Below are 17,396 nucleotides of genomic sequence, written 5' to 3' on the forward strand. Positions count from 1 at the left end.
CAGTCCAGAAAAGACCGGAAGAAGAACCGAGACTGGTGACCAGATGTGTAGCTGTTAATCTTCAAGGAGTGGGCCGCAGCTGTCCGTCGGTTACACTTAGCCTGGTTATCACTTAAGCGTTTAACAAGCGGAGATTCATGCATCACCACATTAAAATGGGTTGCACCACATGTAGAGATTAGCTGTTACTAAATGTTCACACCCAGTAACTGCCAGATGTACACTGCCGTTGGAAAGTTTGGCATCCCCCCCCCCCCACGTGAGCTTGATTGGGTCCAGTCAGATGGCTGGATAACAAATCCAAGTTCCAACAGTATTCTCCCCTTTCATAAACACTGAGGGGACTTCAACTAAACGGAAGTTTGAATCATTTAATTATTATTCTTTCGGGGGCAAAACAATTTCAAAAGTAAATAATACATTTGATGTCTGAACGACACTGTTTTTTGATCTTGTTTAAATAGCCATTATTGAAGGAAAGAAGAAAAATAGAAATTGAAGTCAGGTAAAAGTGACACAGTAGATCCAACCAATGGGAACCACTCACCATTTGGTCTGACCAATAGGATGAGCTCTCCGGAATGGCTCTCACAGCTGGCTTTGATGAACATGACCACCTGGTCGTGGGTGTGGTCAGAGATGTCCCGTCCGTTAATTAAGACCACCTGGTCGCCCTCGTTAAGGCGAGGCACACACAGGTCGGCCTGAAGAGAGAGAGAGGGGGGGGGGGGGGGATGAGAATGGTGAGATAGCATCATTAGTAGAATTGTAACTCGTTTAGTTTGATAGAGTGTTTAGTTTGATAGAGTGTTAAAATAATTTGCTCTGTAACCGACACTTCCAAAAAGGCAGATTACTAAAGGTCGCCCTTCATTTTAAAATGGTTGTTTGTGTTCCCTCAACAGGGAATTAACAGCCTCTTGTTTACGAGACCGGGCTCTTGAGAGAGCTCCAGCCGAGGAGCCAAATCAGTATGAAATCTGGGTATTCTTGGCATACTGCACGCTACATTTTGGCCTAGTCGGTACACACTGCTAGTATAGTATGCGGTGGCTGTTGACTTACTGATGTTCCGGGAGCCACTCGAGACACAATGATGGGCATCTTCTGGTCAGCTCCACCCTGGACACACACACAGACACACACACAGGCAACATCAGTTAACAGCTTTCTATGAATTGGTCATAATGCACACGTACAATCTGTAATAGGGGTTTTTACTACTTGGAGTGAAAAAGAAGTGATGGACCAAAAGAAGAGAGAGGGACAATGAACAGACCTTTTTCTAACTACCATCAGCTCTCACCTTGACATTGAAGCCAAAACGTCCATGTTCGTCGGGTCTCATCTTGATCAGGACCAGATTATCATGAGGGACAACCCCATTTAGCTGCAAAGTTGGACACAGATTAATCAAATTCACATGCTACTTTCCTCCACACCGTCCACCTCTGGGGCACTGGACTATTGGCTCCAGCTCTAACACTCGACTGGAATGCCAACTCCACAGCTTTAATATAAGATCAAGATTTAAAGCGGCAAAAAAATACGTTTGGCCACTAGGGGGCAGAAAGAAACATCAAAACATTGTGAAATTGTTTGCAGAATAAAGAACCTCTTTAATTGAAGGCAGCTTAGGTTGTAATTAATTTTCATTGCTAATGATCTTCCTGAATAAAAAAATATGCTTTGAACCTCAAAATGCAAATAAATACATTTTTTTAAATATGCAAAGCGTGCTGCAGTCTTGTTTTGACATACTGACCGTGGTCTTATCGGCGTTGACAGGGACATCGTACATCTCGTTAAGGTGGTTGTCCAGGAGGCTCTGCTGGGAGTGGGCCTGGATGATCTGGCTCAAGGTCTTCCTGCTCAGCTGCTTGGGGGGCAGAGCTGGAGGTAGGCCGTCTAGCCCCTCTGGAGACCTGAGGGAGGTAAAGACAGAAGGGGGGGGGGGGAAAGAGTGTTTGGATCAGATGAATGTTGAAAGTTTTAATGAAGCAAGTATTTCTCCAAAGACTTGGGTAAACACGTGTTCCAGCTGTGGTGCTGATTCTCTTTTGCGTCACTACTGTACATGCTCACACTTGCATCCGGCAAAGAGCAAAACATTACTCGATTACAACCGTCACATTCAAAACGAATCACACAACTGCTGATGAAACTAAAGCCTGGCATTTTAAATACGGTGGGAAACCAAAGACAAAAAGCATGCAGGTACAGGAAGAGACGAGACTAATTGGTCGAGCTAAAGACTGTGCCGTTTGTGAACGAGGCGGGCGCTTCAGTAGAAAAAGAAAAGGAGACGATGGTAGAAAAACAGATAAAAGGGAGAGAGAGAGAAAGAGATTGCAAGAGACAGAGAGGCTTAATAGCACTGTGTTAGTCATAATGCATTAACCTCAATAAAAGGGCTGCAAGAGGAAGGAAAACACCCCCCTCCATTATCCAGACAGCAAAAGGCAGTCAGTGTGTACGATGGAACAACACAAGCAGCCAGGTAATGCTTTCAGCAGCACCATGGCTCACTCTCTGGGGGGGTAACAGCAAGTCATTTCATTCTAAGTCCGTAAGTGTGTGTGTGTGTGTGTGTGCAGACACTCATGGGACAAGAGCACCAGTCAAAGAGCATTGCCTTTGTTTTGGCTGCTGCTACTGGTGCCACTTTGTGTCTTACACACACACACACACACACACACACACACACACACACACACACACACACACACACACACACACACACACACACACACACACACACACACACACACACACACACACACACACACACACACACACACACACACACACACACACACACACTATGGGTCAAAAGCAGGTCAGGCTCTCAGAAGGGGGGGGCAGTGCACACAGCAGGCCGGAGCCAAGACGGAGCATCCTCCTGCATTACTTTGCTCAACACGACACCGACGGGTGAAATGGATACTAAAGTATCTTCAACGACGTAGCCAAGGCCCTGGGATAAGGATATTTAACCCTTTTGTACAGCGGACATAACTGAGCCCTGCTTTTGAGTTTGCCTTCTGTCAAATGCTTTGAAGGTGACAGAATCTGAAATGTTTCAACAAAAATATCTCTTAATTTACGTCACCGTCACCCTTCTCTTCCTCTCTCTTTCAAACACACACGAACACACCACACGCTGCAGCAGCTGCCCTCCGTCTGTCACTGTCCTTGTGCTAATGTCATTCATGAAAAATGTCCTCATGTAAAATAAGTTAAACTAAAATGACAAAATAATTGGTTTTGGCGAGACTGGATTGACTGAAATTTTAATAATAATAATAATAATAATATAAACTGATGACTGAAAAAGAGACATTTGACACAGGACTAAGAGTAGATTAAAAAAAATAGCTGATAAAATTAGAGAAAACATTTTGTCACCAGTAATGACTCAAAGTTGATTAAAATTGAATGACTTTTCGTCGACTAAAACATGTTAAGTTGCTGTCGACTTAAATTAGACTATAACTATGAAGGCTAAAAAGGACTAAAATGAGACATTGTTGTGTAAATATTAAGATGAAGACTAAATCTAGCTGCTAAAATAAACACTGGACAGAGGACAGCCCGACATGAATGTGCACAGTGACCAAGTCGTAAACAAGCTGCTGTAAAGCAGTTTCATTCAAAACCTAAAAATAAACCCAAAGATACATTTGAAAACACTTTCAGAGGAGTTTCTCTGAAGCCAACATGTCTGATCATAGAATACAGAGTAAGTTATCGTGACATGCTAAACAGTTGCTGCAATGTTGTGGTACAATAGATGATATAATCGTCCCTCTTTGTTCCCCGACACGGTGAAGAAAACAAACACTGCATTTTGAAAACCATCACTGTAATGTGCCGTGGTTTAGCTAAACAGATACTTTTGACTAAAAACAGAACATTATGGAGAGAGTGTCTGAGGGTTATGGCTTTGTAGTATTGCTGATGTGTGGAGATGACATAACTCTGGCCTGTGGGAGAGAAACCAGATTCTAATTTAGCTTTTATTGGAGGAAAATCTTGGGAGGAACATTTGGGAAATTTGGATTATGGGCCTGAGCGAAGTGACAGACGTGAAAAACGTGATTGAAAATATACAGTTATTGTAAATGATGAGGGATGCCTGATTCTCACCAAAGATGGCCGACTAATCTATTTGGGGCAAAGCGGTGTTTATTATATTTAGAACTGATATAGCTCCCCAAAACCAAACATCTGGATTGTCATCACAATGGTGTTGGCAGAGGAGGTGATTCAGAGCCACCAAAGCAAAGCGAGATGATAAAAAACATGAATGTGTTTCTTTTGACAACAATCTACTTTTGGAAATTGTAACCAGTGAACTATTTTTGAAATATTTGCAGCCCAATACTAATGTCTGTGATTAGGAAGGTCCTGCTCACCCTCGGATCTGAGTCTCTAAAGGATTTATTTTCACATCTTTGGGTTTTTTTACGGCCCAAATAACAGATAAACTAATCTTCTCAACAGACTGGAAAAATTATTCAGGCAAGAAGATTGGGAGATTGGAAACTTCTGATGCTGAAGCTGCTCACCAAGTCCCCTCTTCCTGCAACAGTCCAAATGACCTATATTTAGAAAACAGTTATAAAGTCAAGGACTCATGTAAACAGCTCAGTTTAATCTTAGTCATAACATCATCCGGCTGAATGCGGTTATGGACAATAAAAGCGTGAATACACAAACTGATATATCAAGCACATCTGTCAACAAACTGAAAGACATAAGATGTTGAAACGTCTGACTAGTCAAATATAAATCCAAGTAGTTTTGCTTCAAAGTGAAAGATTATTATTTATTATTTGCTCAAGGACTCTTCTGCAGCAGAAATGACTCCCTAGTCTCTTCTGCGGGTGGCAGACGAAGATAAGTCAACTTTATTGTTTAACAGAAATTCGAGGAATCATGTTCTAAGAAAGTAAAGCTGGTGTGGGTATTGAAAACTTGAACGACTATCACAATGGACAAATCAAAGGCAATTCAATAGCATGCATGGCTAACGTGTGTTGTGTGAGGAGGAGCGAGCAGGCGATTACGTCATCGCTTGGCTCTGTGACAGAGGGATGAGCCAACAGCTCGGCGTGTGTTTATTAGCTTTGTAGGCAGCGGAACTACCGCTGTAATGTTACTTAACCACTCTGATTTCCAGCTGAGAAATGTTCCATCCATGTTCTCTCACCTCTCTCACTCACACACTCACTCACACACACACACACACACACACACACCTACTGTGGCAACAGAGAAAAGCTCAGCTGCACTTATGTGCATCTTACATTCATGGCTCATTTCCAGCTCAGTATAGCAAAAAATCGGACATAATAACGTGACAATTTAACGATGTGCTCATTTTTAGGTTCATACTTGTATTTTGGGGTTTCTACTAGAACATGTGTCTGAATATACTTGTTTTCTTTCCTTTTCTGCTATCCCGCCGTTCTTTTGGAAGGACTGAATAAGATATATTCAGTGAAGATATAAACAAAAGTCACTCCTAACTCACTTAACTTTTACTCACAGGCTTTTAGGCAAACAGAAATGTGGAACTTCAAGGAATATTTTATAACGTGTGAGCACAATAAAGGCATGCCGAAAACAAACACATTAATTCCTAGTTCAGCCCTGTCTAACCTCTCCGCCCTGCTAGCTGCTATAAACACATTTTACAGGCTGGTTTTCAAAGGGTTCAGTCTTTCAATGGGACCAGCTAAGTGACACTGGGAGAGGGTGTGAACTGTTTGGAGAAGCCACAGGAACAGACAGACATTTAAAAACCTGTCAACTCAGCAGTACAGTCAGACAGAGTGGCACTAACACTGATGAGTCAAATTAAACTTCAAAATGAAAGGGGGGGGGGGGGGGGGGGGGGGGTTGTGCTTTATTTATGTGACAGTTAATTTAAATGTATTTCTCTGCCACAAAGTCAACGGTTGGTTTTTCTATTTTTAACCTAAAGACAAACAGCTTTAAAGAAAGCGGTATAGTGACAGTTGAGACTTACGGTGTGGAGTCCAAGCTGATGCTGTTGGCCTGCGTGGACGACGCCGACCTGTGATTGGAGGAGGAGAAGACAGGCAGGCTGGGTGAAGCGTGGATCACATGATCGACCAGGTGGCCGACGGACGAAGGGCGGAGTCGTGTGCCCTCTTGTACAAACAGCGAGTTCCTGACGGACAAACGGATGCAAAGACACACAGCGTTAAAGGGCTGAGAACACGGCCTCAAAACCTTTTTTTTTGCGCTGACCAAAAATTATAACATTTATATTTCTCTAACATGAAGCCTGAATCTGGGACTCACTGATTGGGCGTCCCAGGTGGCGAGCGAGTGGGCAGGCTCTGGGTCTCCAGTCTCTCATCTGATAGGCTGTTCCTGCTGACCGACTCCCAGTCAGTTCCGCCCACCAGCTTCCTGGCCAACGGCTTGCTGGGTGATCTGCGCGGACCGAGGCATTTATTTGGTTGTGTCCAAAATAAAAACAATAATAATGAAACAAGTCCAAGTAGTTCATTGAACTAATCAAGAAAGATGTGTATTACCTGGCAAATATCCTGTCCTTGATGCCTTTCTCCTTTCCATACTGCACAGACTGCACCTCTGTCCGCCCGCTAGAGACACACAAACAACCAGAACAACTGTCAGTGGACTTGAAAAATTCAACTTTAACTGGATTCAAATATTGACTTATATTTGCCGTATTTGCCTTAAAATGAAATCTTAAAAAACAGTCAAAATAACACCAGCATTAACAGGTGAGTGTAGTCGGCCAGCTTCAATATGGATATTTCATCGTATTATACACTGTTAATAACATGTTAACAACGCAAAATCTCAATTGAAAGGCGTATCATGTTGGACAGTCGGTCAATATCCAAAGAGCAAAAACACAGACACACTGTCAAGCCAAACTTCAGAGCAAAGCCTGCTGGGGTAGTATCACTGCTGCTCAATAATGCATCACAAGGCCTCAAACTCTCCGTTCACCCCTCACTCTCATTTCATAGAAAACTACTAAGTTGTCACAAGGCACAATATAGTAAAATGTTTGTAAAAGTGATTTTATTATTTCCCCTTTCCAACGTAAAATTCCCCAAAATGTATAGAACATCACCGATGTGAAGTAGTTTGTTAGAGAGGTGCACATGGACGCCGTGAATAATTAAGTTGTGGTTTTCTGGGGGAAGATAGCATGAGAGGCACTGGCCTTCCAGTGTTTCAGCCTCTGAACCCAAAGGGAAACAACTGCATCAACCTCCAAACAAACATGTACTTCTGTTGATGTTTACTGAGAGTCAGACAGAGTGAAATGTAGACAAAGCATCCACAAGTCTGGTCCATGTATTTGTGTGTGTACATGTCAATCTGTCAAAGTATGGCCGTCAGGGTGAGGCTGTTTGGAAATTCACTGTCTTGTTCTGTGGATACATATGTGTGTGTGTGTGTGTGTCATCTTGTTCTGACCAGTATCTGAACTTGGAGCCCAGGGTGAAGTAGTGAGCGAAGAAGTTCTTCTGTGGTGGGATGGGCCGATCCAGCCTGAAGAAGGTGTGGTGCTCCACGCAGGCCTTCCACAGGTTTTTACAGGCCCGGTAGTTCACCATGTTGAAACCCAGCAGCGTTTCCCGGGTCTCAGTCTGTGTGCGGGGAGGTAGAGAGAATGGTTAGCGGGCCTTTGAGTAAGACTTTGGCATTCAGCATGTGAAGTGACAGTGGGTGACCAGAATTCTGTTTATCCGAGTCCAACAGTGGGCATAATGCAAATAAAGATACATTATGCAGCAAAGACAGGCAGCGTGTGGCTAACCATTTAACTGTTTATCCATTTATTTTAGTTCACCGTTTAGCTGTTTATCCGTTACTTTTAGCGAACATTTCAACTGTTTATCTGTTAGCTAACATTTCAACTGTTTGTACATTACTTTTAGCTAACATTTCAACTGTACACAGGTCAGTTGTCTGTGTAGTTGTTTGTTACATTATGAATGAGAAAAGATCCACGTGTCAAACAAGGGATGCAGGACACAACGAGGTCACAGACAGCAGGGGGTTAATCTGACACTGATTACACACACATGCAGACACAGCTCAGATAACATGTACAGTATATACACACATTTAACATTCAGTATGTAAAAAAAACACACACACAGGGTAATCTGTTCAAACGTCACAAATGTTGGAGGGAGGTGGTGGTTAAGAAGAGTGTGTGTGTGTGTGTGTGTGTGTGTGTGTGTGTGTGTGTGTGTGTGTGTGTGTGTGTGTGTGTGTGCGTACTTACACCTACCGCCTCTCTTCTCAGCTGGATGAAAAATTGTTTGCACTTGAAGGAGATTTTCACTATTTTCAACCTGGAAGCAGAAAAAGACAAAGTTAGTGTCTCTACAGTTAATGAGCCGATCAGCTGTATTGGGACACTGATGTTAAATGTTTACACTTTTGATAAAGGTCAGTCATTGTGCTTTGGTAAGTATCATTAGTGGACATGCCCCAATACAAAACAAGGTAACGATCTTCAATAAAAATAAACAGCTTAGATTTTTTTGAAAAACATGTGTTCTCAAATGTGTAATACTTTTGTTTTACTGTAATGTAGATTAAAAAAAAATGTCTTTTGGTCATGCCAACAGCCAAATAAAAATACAGTAGCATCTACTACTATAGTGGAAAAGAAAAGTTGTGCGATTAAATGTCATACTTAATGTTTTACACTATGATCACTGTTTTTTAATTTCATTGTTTGCTGAAAGGTGCTCCTCCTGATGGCCATGGCCAGCTATTGTGATAATATTCAATGGTGTTTGAACAAATAGAATCATTAATACGGTTTGTTTAGATATAAAGCCTCATTGAATTGTGTTCGTTGAATACAATCATTTAACAAGAAGAAGGTAGCACTGTTTCTTGTCTGATTACTTGTCATATTGTTTGAGTAAGAAAAGAAACCAAATGCACTGAAAGCAAAACAATGAACAGCTTTATTTTCTCAGCAGCTTTCAGGTTGATGTGAACAGTCATTTGTCTCGCCATCGTGATTCTCCCTCCTCAACATCTAATTATCCCTCTCTCCCCCTTTAAGTAATCTTAAAGTTGTAGATATTGCATCATCCATTGAAGCTTTATGATGCGAGTGAAATATTAAAACTCTTCATGGCTGAATATAATGGTTGCTATTTCTGGAAGTTAACTTACAATATCCTGTACAGTTCTATCATTCTCGTTCACCTTTCTCGCTATTTTTAAGGATGTTTTCCTCTCACTATTTCTCATGGATGTAAACACGGTAGCTAGCTGGGTATGCAGGAAGATAACGTTGACGTTCCTTATGTCTCTTATCCCGCCTACAGAGCTCTAATTGGTCGACTGTATCTCAAACATGCAGAAACGGACGTCGATAAGCAAAACACGAAGAAAGAAACTGGAATTCAAGATTAAGAGTCCGAACAATGTTTGCATGCACAGCATCACTTTGTAATGATCCACTCTCACTCGCTCATATCAGTGGTATTTGAGAGGTTTAAGTAAAAATAACTTTTTATTTGACCATGCACAAGTTGAAGCTTAGCCATACTCCACCATATTCTAAACAATGAAAACATTCATAACTAGCAATGAAGATGGAAGTACTGCAATCCAATCTTGACGTTCAGGAACCAATAAATAGAATTGAGAAGCACACTCCTCCATGAATCGCCTGTTCTTCAAGTAAGCCGACCCATGACTCACGTCCCAACTGTTCATTTAACCTCCGACCCGCTCCTCCTTCCATAGCTGGAGGGCGAGAGCGTGACTACACCGGAGCCTCTCCCAGCGGTTCAAGGATCGCCGATCCGCGTAATATCGAGTCATGCGTCTAAAGCGGCAGAAACGGTATGAAATAATATTGGAAATCAGAAGACCACACGCGCGGCCGCAGTACGAGGTCTGCTGCCGAGCTGTGACTCATCGCTCGCTGCTAAGTATATTTTACATACTTACTCACACACACTCTCTCACATGGACAAACACACGTACACACACATGCTTAGGCAGAGTGTGAGTCATGCCCCATCGAAGTGTGGCTCATTTGTCAGGCTGCTGTGCACAGAAATAGGAGAGAGGGGGGAAAAATGTGTCTCCTTCTCTTGACCCTTCCTCACTGTATCGTACAGTTACATTTATTATTCGCATGGGGGAATAAAGACAAGTAGAGAGGAGAGACACCGGGAGATGTGACAGGACTGTAGCCGATGTAGGACATTGTGAGCCTTTGTTGAAGAGAGGATGAAGAACGAAAACATGAAAAGGAGAGAGAAGGAAATCCGTGAGCATAGGTTTTGAGAGACACAGTGGACTATTGTGTCGCTCTCTCTCTTTCTCACACATGGACGTGGACAGCTGTTGTGGACACCGCTGTTGGTCTCTAAATTTAGCTCAGCTGACAGGATATGAAGACACACACACACACACACACACACGCACACGCACACGCACACTGTTTTCTCTCCTCCACTTAGGAGGATTTTGCACTGATTCCATGGAGACTTATCCTAACCCGAACCAAAAAAAACAAAGTCTTTACCCTAAAAATTTCATGGTTTGGCCCCAAATGGGACGCGAGTCCCCAGATTTATGACTTCAGCTCCCCGCAATGTCAGTAACACAAAACCCTTCGTGAGCACACACTCTAACTCATCTTATCACAAACATCTTACTGTATTAGACACTCTCACACACACACACACCAGCTGCTATGTGCATTTGGTCAGAGTGTGTGTGCGTGTGTGTGTGTTAAGCCTACACACGAGTGAATTATCTTCCGGAGTTACAGGGATTTGAGTTGTTACTATCCCACCCCCGGCACCCATTAACATTTAGCCTCCCACAGTGCAGCAGCAGAGGATGGGAGATTTCCAAGAATCGATGCTTTGGAGAGAACGAGAGCAAGAGACATAGAGCGATGAGAGCAAGTGAATTAAACAGAGAGGTAAAAAAAAAAAAAAAGTGTGAGCGGATTTGATGCCGATAATATTTCCAGGAAACCTAGTTCAACTCAAAGCCCCCCCCCCTAGAAATATCTGCTGGAATCATCTGCATAATTCCAGCAAAGATCAACCGAGGCTTAAACGTTTACATGCTATGTCAATAATCACCATGTGTGAGGTTACCAAAACATTACGCAGCACATTTCTCAGCAAAAAGGCTTCCTGGAGGCCGTTCAAGTGACGCTGGCAGACGTTTGAGACGAGAACATCCACAGTTTGATTCCCCGGCTCAGGGGTAATCTGGCTTTTGGAAATGACAGAAAGGCGCCGTTTTAGTCCACCGAAAAGCAAGGCAGCAAAGATTCAACTGTTACAGTGGAGCTGCTAATAGTGACTGAAAATATCAATGGAGAAAGCTTTTTGGTTGTCTTCTGTTTTTCATCCACAGTTCTGCTCATTCACATCTAAAAGCTGCCAGGTTTCAGCTTCACTGGAACCGTTGGTCTCCAGCTGCCCTGCTCGTAGGCTTCCAGCAGGTGTAACTGAAGCTGTCGAGCTTCTTTCATGTCTCGCACTTACATGCTCGAGTTACATGTTCAAAAAGCATGTACGCTTTATGTTTCATCTCTTTTGGGATGTGTTTTTGCCCTCAAACCGACACACAGAACACAAACTACTGGTTGAGCATTAACAACTCTCCCACGGCCCCGGAGTTCCAGGGCGTCCCACAGGGTTCAGTACTTGGTTTTCCTCCTATTCATCGTCTACCGGCTTCCCCTCAGAGATTCATTCGCCAATGATTACACATCCACTAAATCCATCACCACTAAAACTCCCTCCAAAACTGCCTCGCTGAAGGTTAATCATGGATGCGAGCCAACTTTCTAAAACCTGGTTCAAATCTGAGACCATCATCAGTGGGCCTCAAGTTCTCACCAAAACCACCCACAACTTCTGCCTCATCATTAGAGACGTGTGTGTGTGTGTGTCACTCACCATGGGAAATAGTTGATCCGTACCCTGTTCTTGTAAATCACAATGCCGGCGGACATCACTCCGAGAAGAATCTCTGTGTTGCTCTGGTCCTGAAGAGAGGAGAACAGTGTGTGTGTGAAGGAGCGTGTGTGTGTTTGTAATGAAGCGGAGCCAAACAGAGACACAACAGGAGTACGATATATTAAAAGAGAGGCTTCCTCACTGCTACAAAACAAGGAGCAGCTGACTCAAACTAAGAGTAGAGGTTAATGAGACACTGAGGAAAAACACACACGGACAGAAATCCCAATCTGTGCGGGACAAGAACAGAGTTCAGGTCAGAGTCCGATAGACTTCAGTCCTAATTGATTATCTAATTAAGAAATGTAATCCTGCATGCGCAATGTGATACTGATGATGACAGAGTGCTGACACACGTTTGTCTTGTGCTGCTAGTAGATTATCGGTAATAATTGAGATTCATGTGATTTTTTTCCCCACACAGAAATACTTCCTATGAAAGAAATCTAAATGGTGACTTGGCTGCACTGCTACCATCTGTTGCCACTTCAGTGAGAGCTGAATGCCAATGTGTGGCATTTCCGCAGGGTGTGGGCATCAACATCAACTGTACACACTGCAGCTCCTCCAACCGGTTCTCTATCGTCCTCGGCCGCTGAGGGACCGAACACAGCTTTGAATCAACCGTGTTGTGACAGTGGGGAGCAGATTGGGATTCTTTTGATATAAATTCTGATACCACCGGTTGTATGAGGGTTAGGGATTAAGTTATCTTGTACTGTTAGGGAGAAGAAGGAAAGAAAAAGGCCAGCGTGAGATCACAGACGCACGGACACGTCTAACGGGTCGCGTCGGCTTTTTGCTGGGGAAAAACAACTATGAGGCACGAGACCATACGGCAACACAAGAGACTCAAAACGTACACACAGCAACGCACCAAAAACAGACTTGAGTGTAAAGAAGAATAACACCTTACTTACCCTTGCATAGTGCAGCTCTATCCCGTAGAGCTCCAGCGAGCGTGCTGTGTTCAGATAATTAAACTCCGACTGGGCAGGAGATAGACCGCTGAGAGCGAGAGAGGAAGGGACAGGTACAAAGACAGATGGGGACGGGAGGTTGTGTGTCGGAGCAAAGGGAGTGATGATGACAGGGCGGGAAGAAGAAAGAGAGTGTGTGTGTGTGTGTGTGTGGTAGAGAGGCATATGGAGAAGAGAGGACGAGAAGGGCACAAAAAGGAACAAAAGAAATGGCCGATCAGAGACATGAAAGTAACAGCAGGGAAAAGGTCAGATAAACTGTGGCATATACATAGTTTACTGCAACACAATATACACTATCATACAACAGTTTATTGAACATTCAACTGAGTACAAAACAGTGTAGTTTTCTACTGATACTCTTTCAACTAACTCAAAAAAATCCCTGAGTGCAATAAAGCAGTCGTTGACATCGCGATAAAAAAAAGATATATTGTGCAGCCCTTATCTGGACATAAGAGTAATCTCTTCAAGGCCTGGAATCCAATTCATTTTTGAGTGATTTTCCTGCCACGTGCACGGCTGAATGCGTCAGTTCCTGTGAGTCTTTACATGCATTTGAATGTGTGTGGGATCACCGATGCGCTCGTGCGTACCTGTGCTGCTGGTGGTGTTTGGCGACCTCTTTGTGGAAGTCTTGCGGAGGGTTGGGCAGGAAGCAGAACTCCGACAGATAGCCCGCCGTATGCTCCGTCTCGCTGTAGTCCCCCAGCTCAGCTGCAGAGGGAGAGATCCAGTTAATGTCAACGCGGCGTCGCTCGCAGAAAAAGGAGGAACCACACAGCTAACGGGACGACAACCAGGACGAGAGAGAGGTCTGCATATGATGTGCACGGGTACGCTTTCCTTTAGGACACTACACTGCAACATGACATTAAAAAACATATACTGGAAGAGCCAAACAGTTTTACACAAACACATGTAGCATTCTCTGTCCATTATCTGAAAGCTTACTTGTGGCAGATGTGCAAAAATATATTTTTATTGCAAATATGGCCTATTAAAGAAAACCTTAATCATCTTCATTGACAAACATTTCCCAGAACATTTGTATGCTTTAGCTGATTATTAAAACAACTAACACCAAACCTTTAATTTAAATTGACACTCGTTAACTGACCGGGATTGTGATTTATCGCACACTTTTCAATCTTTCCGCCATCTTATTTACTTCATTAACATCTGTTTACACAGGAAGGCAAAGGAACAATCACACTCACAATGGTCTTTTCACACCTTATCTACAAGATTCGCACAGCCACTGACAAACCTCTTGTATTAAGAGAGTATGTATTATGCATTCACATTCTTTCTGAGCGTGCTGTTGTACACACGTGTTTCTTTGTCCTTGCAGATTTTCAACGGAGCCAACAGGCAATGCAACCCTTTTATACCATCATACTAACAGACCAGTCCTCAATGTGTGAACATATACCGAGCTGATCCGATACATGATATCCTCAACGCAGGCCAAAGACATGGTGAGACTGTGCGAGTACATAATACCATCTTAAAGAACATGTCGAAAACTAAATGGCAAGTATAGATCTTTGTCTTTCCTGATGAATGCATTTCATAAAGCAGATGGCCAGAGGTAATTACATGTGGCTCAAAATAACAAAAGACAGCAGCATCAAAAACACAGCTGCTTTCACTCAAAGATGAAGAAAGACGTGATTGTTAGAACAGGCAGAAAGATGAAGAGTGGAATGATTCTTAGATCTCTAAAAGCTTTCAGAGCGCTCAGAGAGAAGGAGCTCACTAGCTCGTGGTTAGAGCTCAAAAGCATCAATTTACTCAAGTAGTCCCTGGACTAACCTACTAGCCGGTAGCTTAAACATATTGACCAACCAATCAATTCAAGCTCACCCGCTTATTGATGTGCACACGGCTCCAGGGAGAAATGTATGTACAGTCAATAGCTCACGTTTCAGAACGGTAGGCCAACGTTGGTTTTACTTTATGCTGCAGTTATTACTGTAACAAGGGTCCGATGTTCACACACGTGAAGCTCAAAGGCTGGCCGACAACCTGATCTCTCTTTATATATTCATCCATTGATGTGAAATCCATACTAGCTCGAGCTCAGGCTCCCTCTATAATGATGCTATTGACCAACGAGGCACAAACGAGACATTCAACTCATCATTTGTGATGATGGATTAACATGCATTGTGGGTAATTTAGTCCACATGTGTGACAGAAAACCTGATTGTATCCAATATCCACCACTGTCAATATGAATACAATACAAAAGCAACACTAGGCAACTCAATGAAGCCCTGCTTTTAATGTAAACGTGTGGTGATGCAACAATATCGTACATAAGAAAAGCTGCATTACAAAAGCTCACATCTACGCCTTTAAATGAAACAAACAAAAAAGATTTTTTAACCAAAATGTCTTATTTCTGATGAATACTAATCAAGAGTTTATATCTACTGGGTGGGATTGGTGGTGTTTTGAGAATGCAAGCTTTAACGTGGGATTTAGAGCGATCTGTGCCGGCACTCGGGCCGAGCTAACTGAATTAGCAGCATAGCAGCTGCTTCAAGCCGTTTTATTCCCCCCCCCCCCCCAAAGCAAACATTTATCTTCACAATCTGGGCTGGCACCGAGCAGAGTGACAACATGGACCTAGCAACAGAGCGTGCGTATGTGTGTGTGTGCGTCTGCGTGGGTTAAAAGCAGCGGTGTCATGACGGTGGTGCTAGTCTGGGCCAAATCTCTTCTCTGGCCTATATACTGCAGCAGTGCAGATTCCCCACGAAATATGCCAGAGGGGGTGGAGGACAGAAAGAGGGAGAGAGAGAGAGCAGAGGGGAGTGGAGAGAGAGAGAGGGGGGGGGGGGTTGTGAGTGTGAAAAAAAAAAGGGATAAGCAGAAAGGGATGAGACGGACTAAACAGATAAAAGAAAGAAACAGACAGCGTGAAAACAATGAGCAGCAGTAAAAGAGAAAGAGCGAGTGACACAGACGGACCAGTGTGTCATTATTCTGATGACAGAGGGGCACAGTCAGCCTTTAACACAAACACTCAATCACAACAGCACATTTCCATTCGCCACTGTACCATATTTGACCAATAAGAAAGGATTTTGTTTTTTTTACTAAACCCCGACTGTAAAAAAACACAAAAAAAAACACAATCGCATTACATATTTACATCGCTGCAAATGCTATCAAATATCAGCACACTTGAGTCTTAATTGAATCATAATGGCTTCAGAGCACCAGCAACGAATGCACTGGAGCAACCGCGGCCATTACATTTAACAGAGAGTGTAGCTAACGAGAGGCCTAATGAATTGCCCTTTTTCCAGAGAGTGGATGTATCCAGGGAGCGCTACTTACATTGAACGGAATAGGACGCCAGCAGAGCGGCTGTGTTGTGAGGACAGTGCAGTCTGGAAAGCACAGGGACAAGAAGTGTTGGATCAATACAAAAGAGCGATTACTCATCTTTGATCATCGTGACTGACAAAAACAACACTGAGCGTGTTGGATGTGTGTATTAACTCATATCTCCTCCAGTCGTGCAACTCTTGGTAGAATGTAGACCCACTAACTCACTCCACTACAACCAATGCTAACGCAACGACAATAAGTCTACAACAGCAACTCTTTACAGGCATTTAAAACACAAGTGAAGACTCACCTTCCAGTTACTATATCCTGCTTGATCTGAAGATAATATTGGTACCTGAGGAGGGACAACACAGCGCATTAAGAAAAGACACCAGTGCACCGTTACTTCTGTTTAAATTGTTTTAATGGTTTTCCTGTTGTGTCAAATGAATGGACCCCCTTCAGCGGCCCCTTATCAGCGGTGTTTAGAGCAGCATCGTTGTGTACTCCGATGTCATAAACAAAGCCGTCATGCAGTGCGTTTTTTTGTCGTGACTCGAGCGTACAAGATCACCGGTTCGGCGCGTGAGATCCAAGCCCCCCCCCCCCCCCCCCGGTTCACAGTTACGAGCTGCATAGAAAGTGTTGATAAGGCTGAGAGAGAGAGAGAGAGCGAGGCCACGGCTGAGAGGCTGAAATAAACACCAGGCGGAAAAGGCGATATGGCGCTGCGACGCCTCCTCTGCATGTTGTTTGTGCAGAGCGCAGTGTTGTCAGACCGTATGTCTGCAGGAGTGTGGGTTGGAGTCCACATCGCGGCCTCGATGCGGAACACGCTGGTTTCTTATTTCTCGTTAATGAGCCTGCATCATCAGCGAGAGAATGAAGCTCTGGTCCTGATGATGATTAGATCCCAAAAGCTCTTTTCATAACCATTTTCTATATCATCACCTTGTTTACTTAAGATTCCCAGAATAGAAATCCCTTTACCTTTTATATACAATATGCTCCTTCT

General features: G+C 43.4%; 1 protein-coding gene across 7 annotated transcripts in view; it reads right to left on the minus strand.

The window, feature by feature from the left end:
• Positions 1 to 17,396, minus strand: part of ptpn4a (protein tyrosine phosphatase non-receptor type 4a) — a 56,867-nt gene that overhangs the window by 8,748 nt on the left and 30,723 nt on the right. For 6 of the 7 annotated variants that reach the window (XM_076109677.1, XM_076109664.1, XM_076109685.1 and 3 more), the window contains 14 exons: positions 16,692 to 16,736; positions 16,388 to 16,440; positions 13,630 to 13,750; positions 12,974 to 13,061; positions 11,994 to 12,082; positions 8,315 to 8,384; positions 7,498 to 7,670; positions 6,576 to 6,644; positions 6,337 to 6,471; positions 6,038 to 6,202; positions 1,766 to 1,925; positions 1,307 to 1,390; positions 1,066 to 1,122; positions 548 to 704 (listed from right to left, as the gene is read on the minus strand). In XM_076109677.1, the coding sequence (XP_075965792.1) occupies positions 548 to 704; positions 1,066 to 1,122; positions 1,307 to 1,390; positions 1,766 to 1,925; positions 6,038 to 6,202; positions 6,337 to 6,471; positions 6,576 to 6,644; positions 7,498 to 7,670; positions 8,315 to 8,384; positions 11,994 to 12,082; positions 12,974 to 13,061; positions 13,630 to 13,750; positions 16,388 to 16,440; positions 16,692 to 16,736 (1,466 nt within the window). The remainder of the gene's footprint in view (positions 1 to 547; positions 705 to 1,065; positions 1,123 to 1,306; positions 1,391 to 1,765; positions 1,926 to 6,037; positions 6,203 to 6,336; positions 6,472 to 6,575; positions 6,645 to 7,497; positions 7,671 to 8,314; positions 8,385 to 11,993; positions 12,083 to 12,973; positions 13,062 to 13,629; positions 13,751 to 16,387; positions 16,441 to 16,691; positions 16,737 to 17,396) is intronic. The other variant, XM_076109670.1, reaches the window with a different exon arrangement.

The sequence above is a fragment of the Anarhichas minor genome, unplaced genomic scaffold, assembly GCF_050575085.1.
Source record: "Anarhichas minor isolate MPS153535 unplaced genomic scaffold, ASM5057508v1 ptg000004l, whole genome shotgun sequence".
In the NCBI taxonomy this organism is placed as follows: Eukaryota; Metazoa; Chordata; class Actinopteri; order Perciformes; family Anarhichadidae; genus Anarhichas; species Anarhichas minor.